At 32.0% G+C, this 12,016-nt stretch overlaps 1 protein-coding gene across 1 annotated transcript in view; it reads right to left on the reverse strand.

The window, feature by feature from the left end:
• Nucleotides 1–12,016, reverse strand: part of LOC127733926 (uncharacterized) — a 49,306-nt gene that overhangs the window by 10,103 nt on the left and 27,187 nt on the right. The window contains exons 9-17 of the mRNA XM_052243402.1: nucleotides 11,606–11,800; nucleotides 10,217–10,322; nucleotides 7,798–7,914; nucleotides 6,189–6,295; nucleotides 5,698–5,822; nucleotides 4,926–5,071; nucleotides 3,568–3,678; nucleotides 2,500–2,591; nucleotides 1,345–1,474 (exon numbers count right to left, since the gene is read on the reverse strand). Coding sequence (XP_052099362.1) covers nucleotides 1,345–1,474; nucleotides 2,500–2,591; nucleotides 3,568–3,678; nucleotides 4,926–5,071; nucleotides 5,698–5,822; nucleotides 6,189–6,295; nucleotides 7,798–7,914; nucleotides 10,217–10,322; nucleotides 11,606–11,800 — 1,129 coding nt within the window. The remainder of the gene's footprint in view (nucleotides 1–1,344; nucleotides 1,475–2,499; nucleotides 2,592–3,567; nucleotides 3,679–4,925; nucleotides 5,072–5,697; nucleotides 5,823–6,188; nucleotides 6,296–7,797; nucleotides 7,915–10,216; nucleotides 10,323–11,605; nucleotides 11,801–12,016) is intronic.

Below are 12,016 nucleotides of genomic sequence, written 5' to 3' on the forward strand. Positions count from 1 at the left end.
AAAGAAACTTAAATTAAAAAACATACAAGACTAACAAAGGCCAGAGGCTCCTGACTTTGGACAGGCGCAAAATGCGGCGGGGTTAAACATTTTTTGTGAGATCTCAACCCTCCCCCTATACCTCTAGCCAATGTAGAATAAAGAAACACACAGCAATACGCACAGTAAAACTCAGTTTAAAAGAAGTCCGAGTCCGATGTCAGAGTAGGTAACAAAAGAAACTAAGCAAAATGACAATGATACATAAATTAACAAAGGACTACTAGCAGTTACTAACATGCCAGCTCCAGATCTCAATTAAACTGATTGAAAGATTATGTCTTCATCATATGAAAATCAGGTACAATTCCTCCCGTTAGGGGTTAAGTGTCATATCATCATAAAATATATGAGAAGAACATAACCCGTATCATGCCAACAACTGGTTTTAGAATAAATGTGTTTATTTCCGATGCAAAGACCCTATGAGTGAATCAATATTAATACCAAAATAGTGTATAAATTGTGTATGTTCTTTTTTTTAAGAAGGAGCGATATCCGATTATCTTGAGGAGACGAATATCATTCTTTCAATGTAACACCCTTTACATTATCATATGGTCAAAGAAGGCACTTTATACATCAGGTTCAATGATGGAAAAACATCGACACAAGAAGTAAGTCAACAACCTATGAAAATTTACTTTCTTTTGTAGACAGCACAAATCAAAAATAATAGACCAATTGCTACAGGAATAAGTACGACCTTTACGCTGATGATTTCAATTAAGCATTTTAGGCTGAATATAACACTATCTATCAGCATAAAAGACTCATGTCATTGTACTTTCACCTCCGTTGACCGAGGATAAATAGAGACGGGAACTACAGTCTTGCCAGCGAAAAGGCGAGATTGTTGAGCTGTAGATTGATTACTTTAAAATATTGACGAAGGATCATGTCTAAGGAAGATCTTGTTGTGTCAACCGATGAGTGGGATATTCTTTTTCTACTGCATGTGTGCTTCTCCATTCAGGATAGTTAAATTTTATATTTTCAAAATGAGAACTATGGCTTGAACTATCGAGAGGGGTGAAAATATTCTAACCAATCAGTATGTTTTTCTTTAGTATGTTTGTCCGTTTTCTTCTGGACTTCCATGTGCTATGTTAAAACAATAATGGCGATGTTGCCAAAGAGCTACAAATTACTGGACGTTCTCATATGTAGGATAATAATCATAGCACTTGAAAAACTGACCCCACATGTGCTTTCGATTATTTTTATCACCGGTCTGACTGTTTCATAAGAGCACTCTTTAATACAGAAAGGTAGACAACATATTTAAATGTTTAAACATTTTACCAGGTAAAGTTATATCAGACTGTAAAACAGCTTTATCATTGGGTAACCTTGGGGATGATGATTCAGCGTACATGTAATTATATCCCTCAACTGCACTTTCCGGTCCAGTCAGATCGGAAACTGTAGGGCCCTGCAATACATTAAAATACATGTAATGATATTTAATGTAAGAACAATTTCAAGGACTTGTACTCAAGGTACTGTCCGCCGGTAAAATTTGTGATATGATCATCAAGCTGTACATAATAAGAGACTATCAATGTAAGTTTCGTATGCATGCAAATCAAATGATAAAGTAGTATAACGGAATTCGCAAACTTGAACACCTGCTCCAACCCATATTGTAAATCGTCTTCGACATTACTATTGACAATTAATTACAATTTCATTATGTCAATTACTTTAAAAGAGCACACAATTACGATGATTTTAATTAACAAATTTGATTTACTAAAAATAAAACTTTTGGGAGCGTTTTTATTAAATAAACATGATTCCTGCTCATTCATGTGCCATGAATACCACTACGAGTTCAATTAGTAGAGCAGGGACTACCTACTCTCGGCTACTTAATAGTGTAAAGGGATTTGGGCTGCCTTAATCTAGTTTTCATTACTATATTATCAACATAGCCGGTATCACCAGAGGAGCAAAAACTGTTGACCATTCCGGAACACCTCAATTTCATTCTCGTTTTTCGGATAGGATTGTGTTGATCAATCTTAAGGTACTGTAAAGTGTTTTGTTGACTGCATGTTGTCGTCTTTTCGTTGGTTATTTTTTGTCATGTTGTTGTCTGTATTGTTCGACTTACTTTTGTTATTGCCTGCGTGGTTTATTCTCACTTTTTATGGGCGAATTATCGAGAATGGGGAAAACACATACAAAGTTATAAACAATGCTTGTACAAATATCATGTGTATAAAGAGCACATGTTGTTATGAGTTCAGCTTCACTCAGTACAGCGCCTTAATTGTCATTATTTATAAGAATAAGGCGTATTAAATTGACTTACGGCGTATTAAATTGACTTACGGCGTATTAAATTGACTTACGGCGTATTAAATTGACTTACGGCGTATTAAATTGACTTACGGCGTATTAAATTGACTTACGGCGTATTAAATTGACTTACGGCGTATTAAATTGACTTACGGCGTACATATTCCAGTCAAACTCGTCGTTGTCTACATTCTTCATAAAACATTTACTTCCCTTTTCAAATGTACATGCCAACGTTTCTGAAGCTATAGAAATAATAAATGTTTTAGTTGTGATCTTACAAGTTATGATCAAATATTTGAGAATGGATTGGGCTTCTCTGTTCAATTTATTCCCTCTTTTTTATTTAGATATTCTTTGATTTTTTTGTGAATTTAAGCTAACTGAAATTGTGTTTTATTGTTTGTATTATGTTATTTGTTTTCGAAAAGTCCCTTGAATAAAGGAGAGGATACCGCTTAGTATACTGTTAATAAGTACTTGCCCATAGTCATATTTAAGACGTTCTGATGTGTATTTCATTGTACATGCTTAGTACTGTCAAGTTGTTGTTACCCTATTATTGAATAGGTATGTGACTTTAATACAGTGATGTCATATCTAGATCTAAAAAAGTATTATGTGTATATATTCCCGTATCGTTATTTGGAATATTATCACTTATACCTCTGTCTTTCCTTTATTATAATTTTAGTAGATTACCAACGCTTCGAAAAGACATAAATCGATGCCTATTCAAAATAAATAATTTTATGTTATTTAAGGAATGACTGTAATATTTTTTCTGTCTATGAAGAAATAACATCACAAATGTGGTGCACACTGAATAACCCGCGTATCGGGTTATTTAAAAGTGTGCACCACATTTTTTTTAGGTTATTTCGAATAGACAGAAAATATATTACAGTCATTCCTTATAATTTAATTCTAAATTCCATTTTTAAGGAGTAAATTTTGAAAAAAAATCGTTGGTGACGTCACGGTCACATGACAAAATTATGTCTATGAGCTGATAGACAAAACACTTTCAACCAATCAGAAGACGTGTTACTTCCAAAATTAAATTTTAAAAAATTAAATAAATAAAAAATAAGCTTCAGTCATTTGATTGAAAGTAAATATTTTAATAACATTAATGGAAGGTCTTCTTCTTGCCATTCAGAGACCAACATACATTTAAAAAAGAAACGATCTATTATAATATGTTTGTTTTTAAAATACCTTTGGCTTGATCACAGTTCTGTCCTTCGAATCCTGGATCACATTCACAACGATATGCCTGATTTTCACAATCCTTACAAACTCCATATATGCATGGATCTGGAATGCATCCTGGAAAACATATGTATATTCCTTGCATAATATAAAGCAAAATTTTTAAAATAAATGACGGTAGATGATGTAAGACCGTATCCTTCACATAGATATAAGTAGTTTATCGATGTTCAGATCTCATAACTCGACGAAAAAAACAAATCGAGATAAGAACCATAATAGAGAATGTCCATCATGAATATAATTGACAATCCGCAACACGATGCGTTTGCTTATGAATATCAGTAGATCAAACACAAATCCATGTTGCTAAACATCCGGGTTTTATAGGATTGGATTTGCTTAGACTTTAGTATTTTATGTATCGTTTTTTTTAGTTTTGTTTGTCTCTTCGTCATTTTTCTTTTTTGCCATGGTTTGTCGGTTTATCTTATTTACTTTGATTGTCTCTTTTTGGTATTTTCCTCCTCATTTTAGAAAAGATGAAATACACAATGGAGTTATAAATAATCACAAGTTGGGAAATGACGGAAACACCACGGCTAAAAATAAAATGACTACAAAATAAACAAAGTTTAAGGAATGATTACACAGAAAAATATTTGTAAACATAGGTCCAAACAAATCACTAGGGGTGAACTTTTTTCTGCAGGAGTAAGCGATTCCTGTCCTTCTATTATCAGATGCTTTTTTTCTGATGCCAATAAAGAAAAATATGTAAAAAGTATAATATTGTATCGAATCAAGCTAGCGAGCACTTTAGAAAAAGAAACATAAGAACTACAATCATTTAATAGAAAAATGCATACAAATTTAATATTTTGAAATAAATTTGTGATGCCTTTAATTTCAAAGCACCCAACTAATGTTTAAAAGCTTCCACATCTCTGACTAGCTACGCTATTGTATAAGCAATGTAGTTGAAAACATAAACTAAAATTGAGCAAAACAACAAGAACATTTTTCAAGATGAGTTATTTTGTATTTGGCCATATTTTTCCTTCTTATTATCATTACACTTTACTATCAAACATTATGAATGAATACTTCGATTTATCTATAGTTGAAGGCCAGTATGAGTCACAAGAATAGTGTCTGTATACACAGCCTATCATACAGTAAACATAATACCATCGGTCCATTTAGTCGAAATTATTATCACAACATACACATTCACATATGATATGTAAATTTAAAGAAGACAATATGTGAATCTATAGATAATTTTGTTTGTGTTTGATAGTATTGTTGGGTTGCTTTTTAATTGTACCGCACATTCCGTTTATTTCGAAGTAATATTATACCATCATTAGTTGTTGTAGCTAGAAGAGAAAATCCTTTCTCTGGTGATTGTAGTTTTCCAAATTCACTGTCGAAAATTAGCAACATGAGATTCTTTTGACCCCAAGGAGAGGTAACCCACGAATCACCACTAGAATCACCGCAAACTCTGTCAAAATACAATATTATAGAAATCCTCATTTACCATTATTATTTAACATTAAATATTTTATCAACTTATATTGAAAATATTCATATATCTAATAATTCTGAACAACTACTGACAGTCATACGTATTAGTGCTTATATTAGTCTTTTGCACTTAGGAGCAGTAATAAAAACGGAAATCCAGATAACTACTTAATTGCCTATATATGTTTAACAAACAGCCCAATGCCTTATCTTCAATTCACTCAATCTTTCTGTGTAGTATTTAGTTGACTCATTTTGTTTTTTTCTCATGTTGTTTTTAAACTTATGTTTCTAATTTCCCCCTAGGTATCTGATCCCCCTTTTTTCTTATTCATTTAAATGTTATTCAAGTGGAAAATGATTTAATTAAATTATCAGCGGCTCGATTTTTTAAGAAAAAAAAACAGTTTTAACACCTCCCTTTGCAGATTGAGAACAAATGTCATAGATAGGTAAACCAAATCAATATTTTGCTTCTAGCTATAGGATTTTCTCGAGGAAATTTTGACCGTTTTTTTTTTGGCAAAATTCCTGCGTGAATGTAAAGCAAAATTATTTTGTTTTCTAACTATATGAACCTAAACCTTATTTTGAGTTACATACCTTATCCCTGTCTGCCCAACTAGATTGTATCTTACTTGTAACCAATGATAACATCTGTCATCTTCTGCGTCATATGGAAGATGGAATACGTCTGCCTCAAGTCGCACATGAAAACTAGATGGTGCCTATGTGATTTTACAATAAGATTGTAGTCAGAAAAAGTAATAGTTAATGTATAAAAGTCAAAGTTGCTTACCTAGATTTATTTAAAACTCTAGTGCAAAGTCGAGAAAATAAAAACAAAAAATGTACAATCGAAAGAAGAATGTGTCTGACAAAACAATTAAATTAAAAATATCGAGAAGCAAACATTTTATTTGGTTTTAATTGCAAGAAGCTCTTTTTTAAAACTATCTGCAAAATTGTTGTGCAATACCTCTGACATTTAATCGTAAAAGTAATAATTATTAAATAGTGTTATATAAATAATATGTTGAGAGATTCTATTTAGCAACTTATATAAAATATTCTTTCCTACTTCTATAACATACCCTTAAAAGCCACGCACACTCCATACCAACGTCATACGTATTTGGAAAATTTGGTGACCTTATAACTGCCTTTTCCCCTGGGATAAGATCGATGATTCCACCACAAACTGAAATTAAAATAAGGACATATCAGCGGGAAATTAGCTCTCGATTTCTACCTGGATTTCTGTGCAAATGGAATATTCATTTTCACATGTTATTAGTATGGCTTATTTATTTCGAGAACATTTATTTTCAATCTTGTACGAGCATCACTGATGAGTCTTGTGTACACAAAACAAGCGCCTGTCGCACAAAATTTTAATCCTGGTATTTATAATGAGTTTTTTGTACACAAGTATTTTATGCATTGTCCTACAGTGCATTGGGAAGAATATTATACATTTATTTCCCGTGCCTGAGGGAGATATGAAGATTTGTTTACCCAAGTAAATTCATATTTCCCGAGTGCATCGCCCGAAGGAAATATGATTTTTCGAGGGTTAAAAGTTTTCATATTTCCATAAGCCAAGAGAAATGAATGTCTTTTTCCACTGCCTATACTTTGTTTACTACTAAATACCTAAACATAAAACATTTATTTACATACACTTTTTCTTTAACGCTTGTTTTCATAACTAAACAAACTTTAACATTGATAAACAGTACCGATCAAAAGATAATTATTTTGTTTTGATTTTACGTCTGAAATTATTTTGAACACGATAGTTACTTTACTCTCGCAATTCAAAATGTAATTTACATTTACATTTACCGCGCGTAACGTCTCACGAGGAAGTCCCGATTTTCAGTGGGAATGTGAAGTTTTGTTCAATGTAACGTGGAATGGTATCAACCAATCAAATTTTGATTAAGCTATCAAATTTAACCTACAGTGGAATAATAATTTTCATTCTGTCTAGGGCAAAGTAATTTATTTCCAGTAATAACCAAGCCAGAATATTAATTTCCAAAATTGTGCTCACAGATATGAGCCATACTGGGTCAGTAGTAGATTTATGCAAATGCAAATACATGATAGTAATTCAGTGCGCAAAACACGTGTTTCTGGTATAGCTTTTACCAGTATAACAATAATTAGATGTGGAAGATTGTCAATGAGCAAACTATTCACCAGAGACCAAATAAGGTGAATGTAAGCAAATACGGGCCACAGTACGGCATTCAACTATAAGATAAACCCATAACTTATTGTAGGTTTGTTAAATGAACTAATCACGAATTTCAATTTGATTTTGTCTAACCAATTTAAAATGCATTACGATTTTTTAACATTATTATGTCCCCTTTGTGTATATTCTGATAGTTTAAATGATTTACATTATGTGTTAACGTTGAAATCCGTATGATGCCATTAAATGCATTTACTTTCTCGTGTACAATCATCTATGGTACACTAAAAATAGAATAGTCCTTTTTTTGTGTATTTGTAAACAAAGGGAAAAAGAATTTAGTTCTTTTTTAAAATATGTATTTGGTGAAATCTTCAATTTAATCTTCTATAATGAAAATATTTAGTTAAAGGTCGGATATTTATAAGTATTGCTAAATGATATTATCGAGTTAATTGTATTAGCAATACATGTACTTCATCCTAAAAAACATTTACCTCCGCTGTTGATAACAGAATCACAATTGTCGCCAGTCAAACCGTAAGGACAATGGCATTTACATTCAAAGTTTATAAAACCACCATTTTTGCATTCGGGCGGATTCAAGCAATTTTCTGAAAATAATAAAAATTAAAAAAAATAAACGATATAATATTTGTTTAGTTTTCGAAGTTATTTATTAATGATTCCCTATTTACATTGAACACACTGTTATTAATTGTGGAATGATAAAATTTAGATACTGTATAAACTCCTAAACAATACGAAACAAAATGTTTTCCTCGTTCTTGTTCAAGTCTTGAATATGCTTGTTACATTGGTTGCCGGGAATAAACAGAGAAGGATAAAAGTTAATGAACAAATCAATCGTTGTTTATCGCCCCTTCATTACCGATGCCATAAGTGATGCATGAACGGAAGGGATTGTGCTTGATTTTCATATGATAAAGACATAATTATTCAATCAGTTTAATTTAGGTCTGGAGCTGGCATGTCAGTAACTGCTAGTAATCCTTTGTTATTTTATGTATCATTGGCATTTTACTTAGTTTCTTGTGTTACCTTTTCTGATATCAGACTCGGACTTCTTTTAAACTGAGTTTTACTGCGCGTATTGCTATGTGTTTGTTTTTTCTACATTGGCTAGAGGTATAGAGGGGGGGTTGAGATCTCACAAAACATGTTTAACCCCGCCGCATTTTTGCGCCTGTCCCAAGTCAGGAGCCTCTGGCCTTTGTTAGTCTTGTTTATATTTTGATTTAAGTTGATTTATATGTTTTGGAGTTTAGTACGACGATCATTATCACTAAACTAGTACACATTGTTTATTAGGGGCCAGCTGAAGCACGCCTCCGGGTGCGGGATTTTCTCGCTGTGTTGAAGACCCATTGGTGGCCTTGGGCTGTTTTCTGCTCTTTGGTCGGGTTGCTGTCTCTTTGACACATTCACTATTTCCATTTTCAATTTTATTGATTATACTGTGAATATGTGTATCTGGTGCGAGAGAAGCAAAATCTAAACCTCGGATATTTTTTGTATATGTATATATATTTGAAACATCCAAATGTGTTTGCGGGTAGTGTAGCTCCTTTCGTGTAATCTACCTGGGCTTTGTATTTTAAGTTGTTGTTAAACGCCACTTTCAGCGATCTTCAACATGACTGTCAGTTTGAATTGTAGGAGGAAGTCTGAGTACCACCGAACTTCGGTTTTGAATTTAAGAATCATATTGAAATGTACATTTTAATATTTTGTGTTTAAGATTATTGAAATGTAGGTTGATCAAATACTTGATGGTAATAAATTAGGTTTCCCAGAAACAAAATAATTGTGAACATCAAATCAAGGTAATGGTATTTAAATGCAACATAATGCAAATCAAAAGGCATTTGTTTTTGCTTAAATAGCTTTAGAATTAGCGGATACGTGCTTTAGTTTTCGTTTGATGTTATGTATGGATTTTTAAAATCAAAGTGCAATGTAAGATTTTCTCATCACTTGGTGACGGTCTTCTGTCGTCTGTCGTCCGTCGTCGTCCGTTATGTTTTTCAAAATTTTTCCCCTCTGAAACTACTGTATCAAATTTAACCAAACTTGGCCACAATCATCATTGGGGTATCTAGTTTTAAAATTAGTTCGATGACCCATCCTGCTAAAAAACATGACCGACATGGTTATAATAGAACATAGGGGTTAAATGCAAGTTTTGTCTATTATCTTCAAAACTGCTATAGATGGAGAAAATCTGACTGAAGCAGAAATGTTTAAAATGTTGCGTTATGCCTACTGAGCATTACATCAAACTGTCAGATGATTTCTTATATGAGTTATTGCCCTTAAATGACGAATTCTACCATTTTTTTTTTCATTTTTGCTTTTTATTTTGACACCATAATGTATAGAGAGAAACTTTAAATAGCAAAGCTGACCAACAAGACAAGATTCCAAATAAATCAAATGTTGCTAAAATTATTAATAGACTCTTTATACGAGTGGTTGTCCTTTCGGGCAAAAAATAAAGAAGATAGAGAGACACTGTAAACAGAAAAAAAAATATAAGTAATACAAGATCAACAAACAGAGATTTGTTTGATGAATTCTATTCTAGACTACAATGTTGGAGTGTTTTGGAGAGTGTTCATTGTTGAAAATGCTCATATACCTAGGTCAGCGACTCTCTTTAGAGCCTATGTTAATTTATCATGGAATTTGGTATTTTCTTTTATACATTTTTCTTCAATTTCGTGTTTGATTTTCTTTCTATTATAAAGCAAACAATAAAATCGTATCGTAACAATAACAGATTACATGTTTAACAAAAGTGGAAATCGTGTTTTGGCTGATCATATAACTGTAAATAACAGTAAATATTATAATGTGTTATGAATGCTCTAGAAATGTAAGATCGATACTTACCTGTACATTTATATGCGTCTGTAATGTCAGCAATATCGTAAAAGGAAAATCCAGATCCATATGATGCTAGGAATCCTAAATCAGGTTGTAATGCCTCGAATCCTTTCTGCAATAATTAGACAGAGAGCTGACATAAAATACAAAATAAAATGTGTATTGTACTATATACATAATTCAGGAGTACACAAAGGAATTTTTCATGGAAGGTGCAAACTGAAGTGAATGTAAGGGTATACGAAATCCAATCTACCTTTGTTTCTGTTTCAAAAACTAAAATTTGTGAAATCTAAGGACATTGTTGTTCTTACTGTACAATTTGAACTCCTTGACTCGTCAATAAAGAGTATCAATTTACTTTAACGTTGAATTAAATATTTTGACTGTTTATAAACGGTCATTTATCAAAATTTATTGTTAAAATACTTTCGAGAATAACAATTAGACTTGGTCAGCGTCGGTTCTTTTGTAGAGTGAGATAACAACATCGAATTGTTCCCATCATATCAGGCAAGTCGTGTACACTATCTTATACAGACACTAATAGAAAATTATTATTATGTAAGGCTATTTATACACTTTTATTGTGGTGTAATACCACCATTGTTTTCTCCAATTAGTCTTTGTTAAATTGGCAATGTTCAAAAAAATAGTGCAGGATTTATCTTTGTTTCAATTAAAGAAACACTTGGCATGAGTAAAGTTTTATCCTATTCATTACTACAGTGAAAATTTCACATAACATTTCATTGCAGATAAGATAATAACCATCACTGGAAAGAAACCAATCATATTTTCACCCCTTTTTTCCTGTTAAAAAGCTTTAGTAACCATGTCATCCCAAGTTTCCAAAGTATTTCATAGAAACACCAAATAAAAAAAAAAATTATGCTTTGAAACATCCAAGTTATTTGTTTATGACTCAGAAATTATTTTTTGCAATGAAATGCAGGGTTAATTTCCTACAACTGTCAAATTCAAAAGAATATTTTTTCGACCCTTTTTCGTATGAAACCGGATGTGACGTACTGTGATTTGGTGGTATTACACCTTGTGCTTTTATACATCCAATAAGTAGTTATTTATTCCAAAGGTATTAATACATCCTAAATCCTATTTATACACCCTAAAATATATTTATTAAAATATTAACAGAAAAACGCATGAATTTTTTTTAAATTAAGCGTTGTTTTCATTTTTTTTATAAACTATTCGAAAAAAGACTCGAGATCTAATTATGTATACAGGAAGGGTAACATGCCTCCTGTTGACTGTCAAGCGTATTTGTTGACGGCTACTCTTGATACACGTGTCGTGTGTGCTATAATCTAGGTCCTTCAATTATCTTTACAAAAATGCTTTATTGTTTTATAACCAGTTTAAATAACTTACTTTTAATGAGTAGTGTTCTATTGATTCATAATCATATGGATTTAAATCTCTCGTGTTGAATTTTCCATAATTACCATCACCTGGTTCTACTCCAATTTGACTGTAATCTATAAAAACATGGTCATCTCTATCTGTTCTGCTCTGTTCGTGCCATTGTCCTAGAGCATGTAACATTTCATGCAAAGCAGTTCCAAGCTAAACGAATTATATACATATATGACAATTCAGGCCAATTTTAACACTGCATGTAGAAGATGAATGCTAGTCTTAGATGGTCATTTTAATTTTAGTCTCGTCTCAAAAGTATAAAATTAGAAAATAAAGGTCTTGTTTAAGTTTAAGATACATTATTATACATTTTTTTATTGTAAGTTCATTAATGTTTAGACATTTCGCTTGCAATCAATCAAG

Source organism: Mytilus californianus, unplaced genomic scaffold, assembly GCF_021869535.1.
Source record: "Mytilus californianus isolate M0D057914Y unplaced genomic scaffold, xbMytCali1.0.p SCAF_3, whole genome shotgun sequence".
Classification (NCBI taxonomy): domain Eukaryota; kingdom Metazoa; phylum Mollusca; class Bivalvia; order Mytilida; family Mytilidae; genus Mytilus; species Mytilus californianus.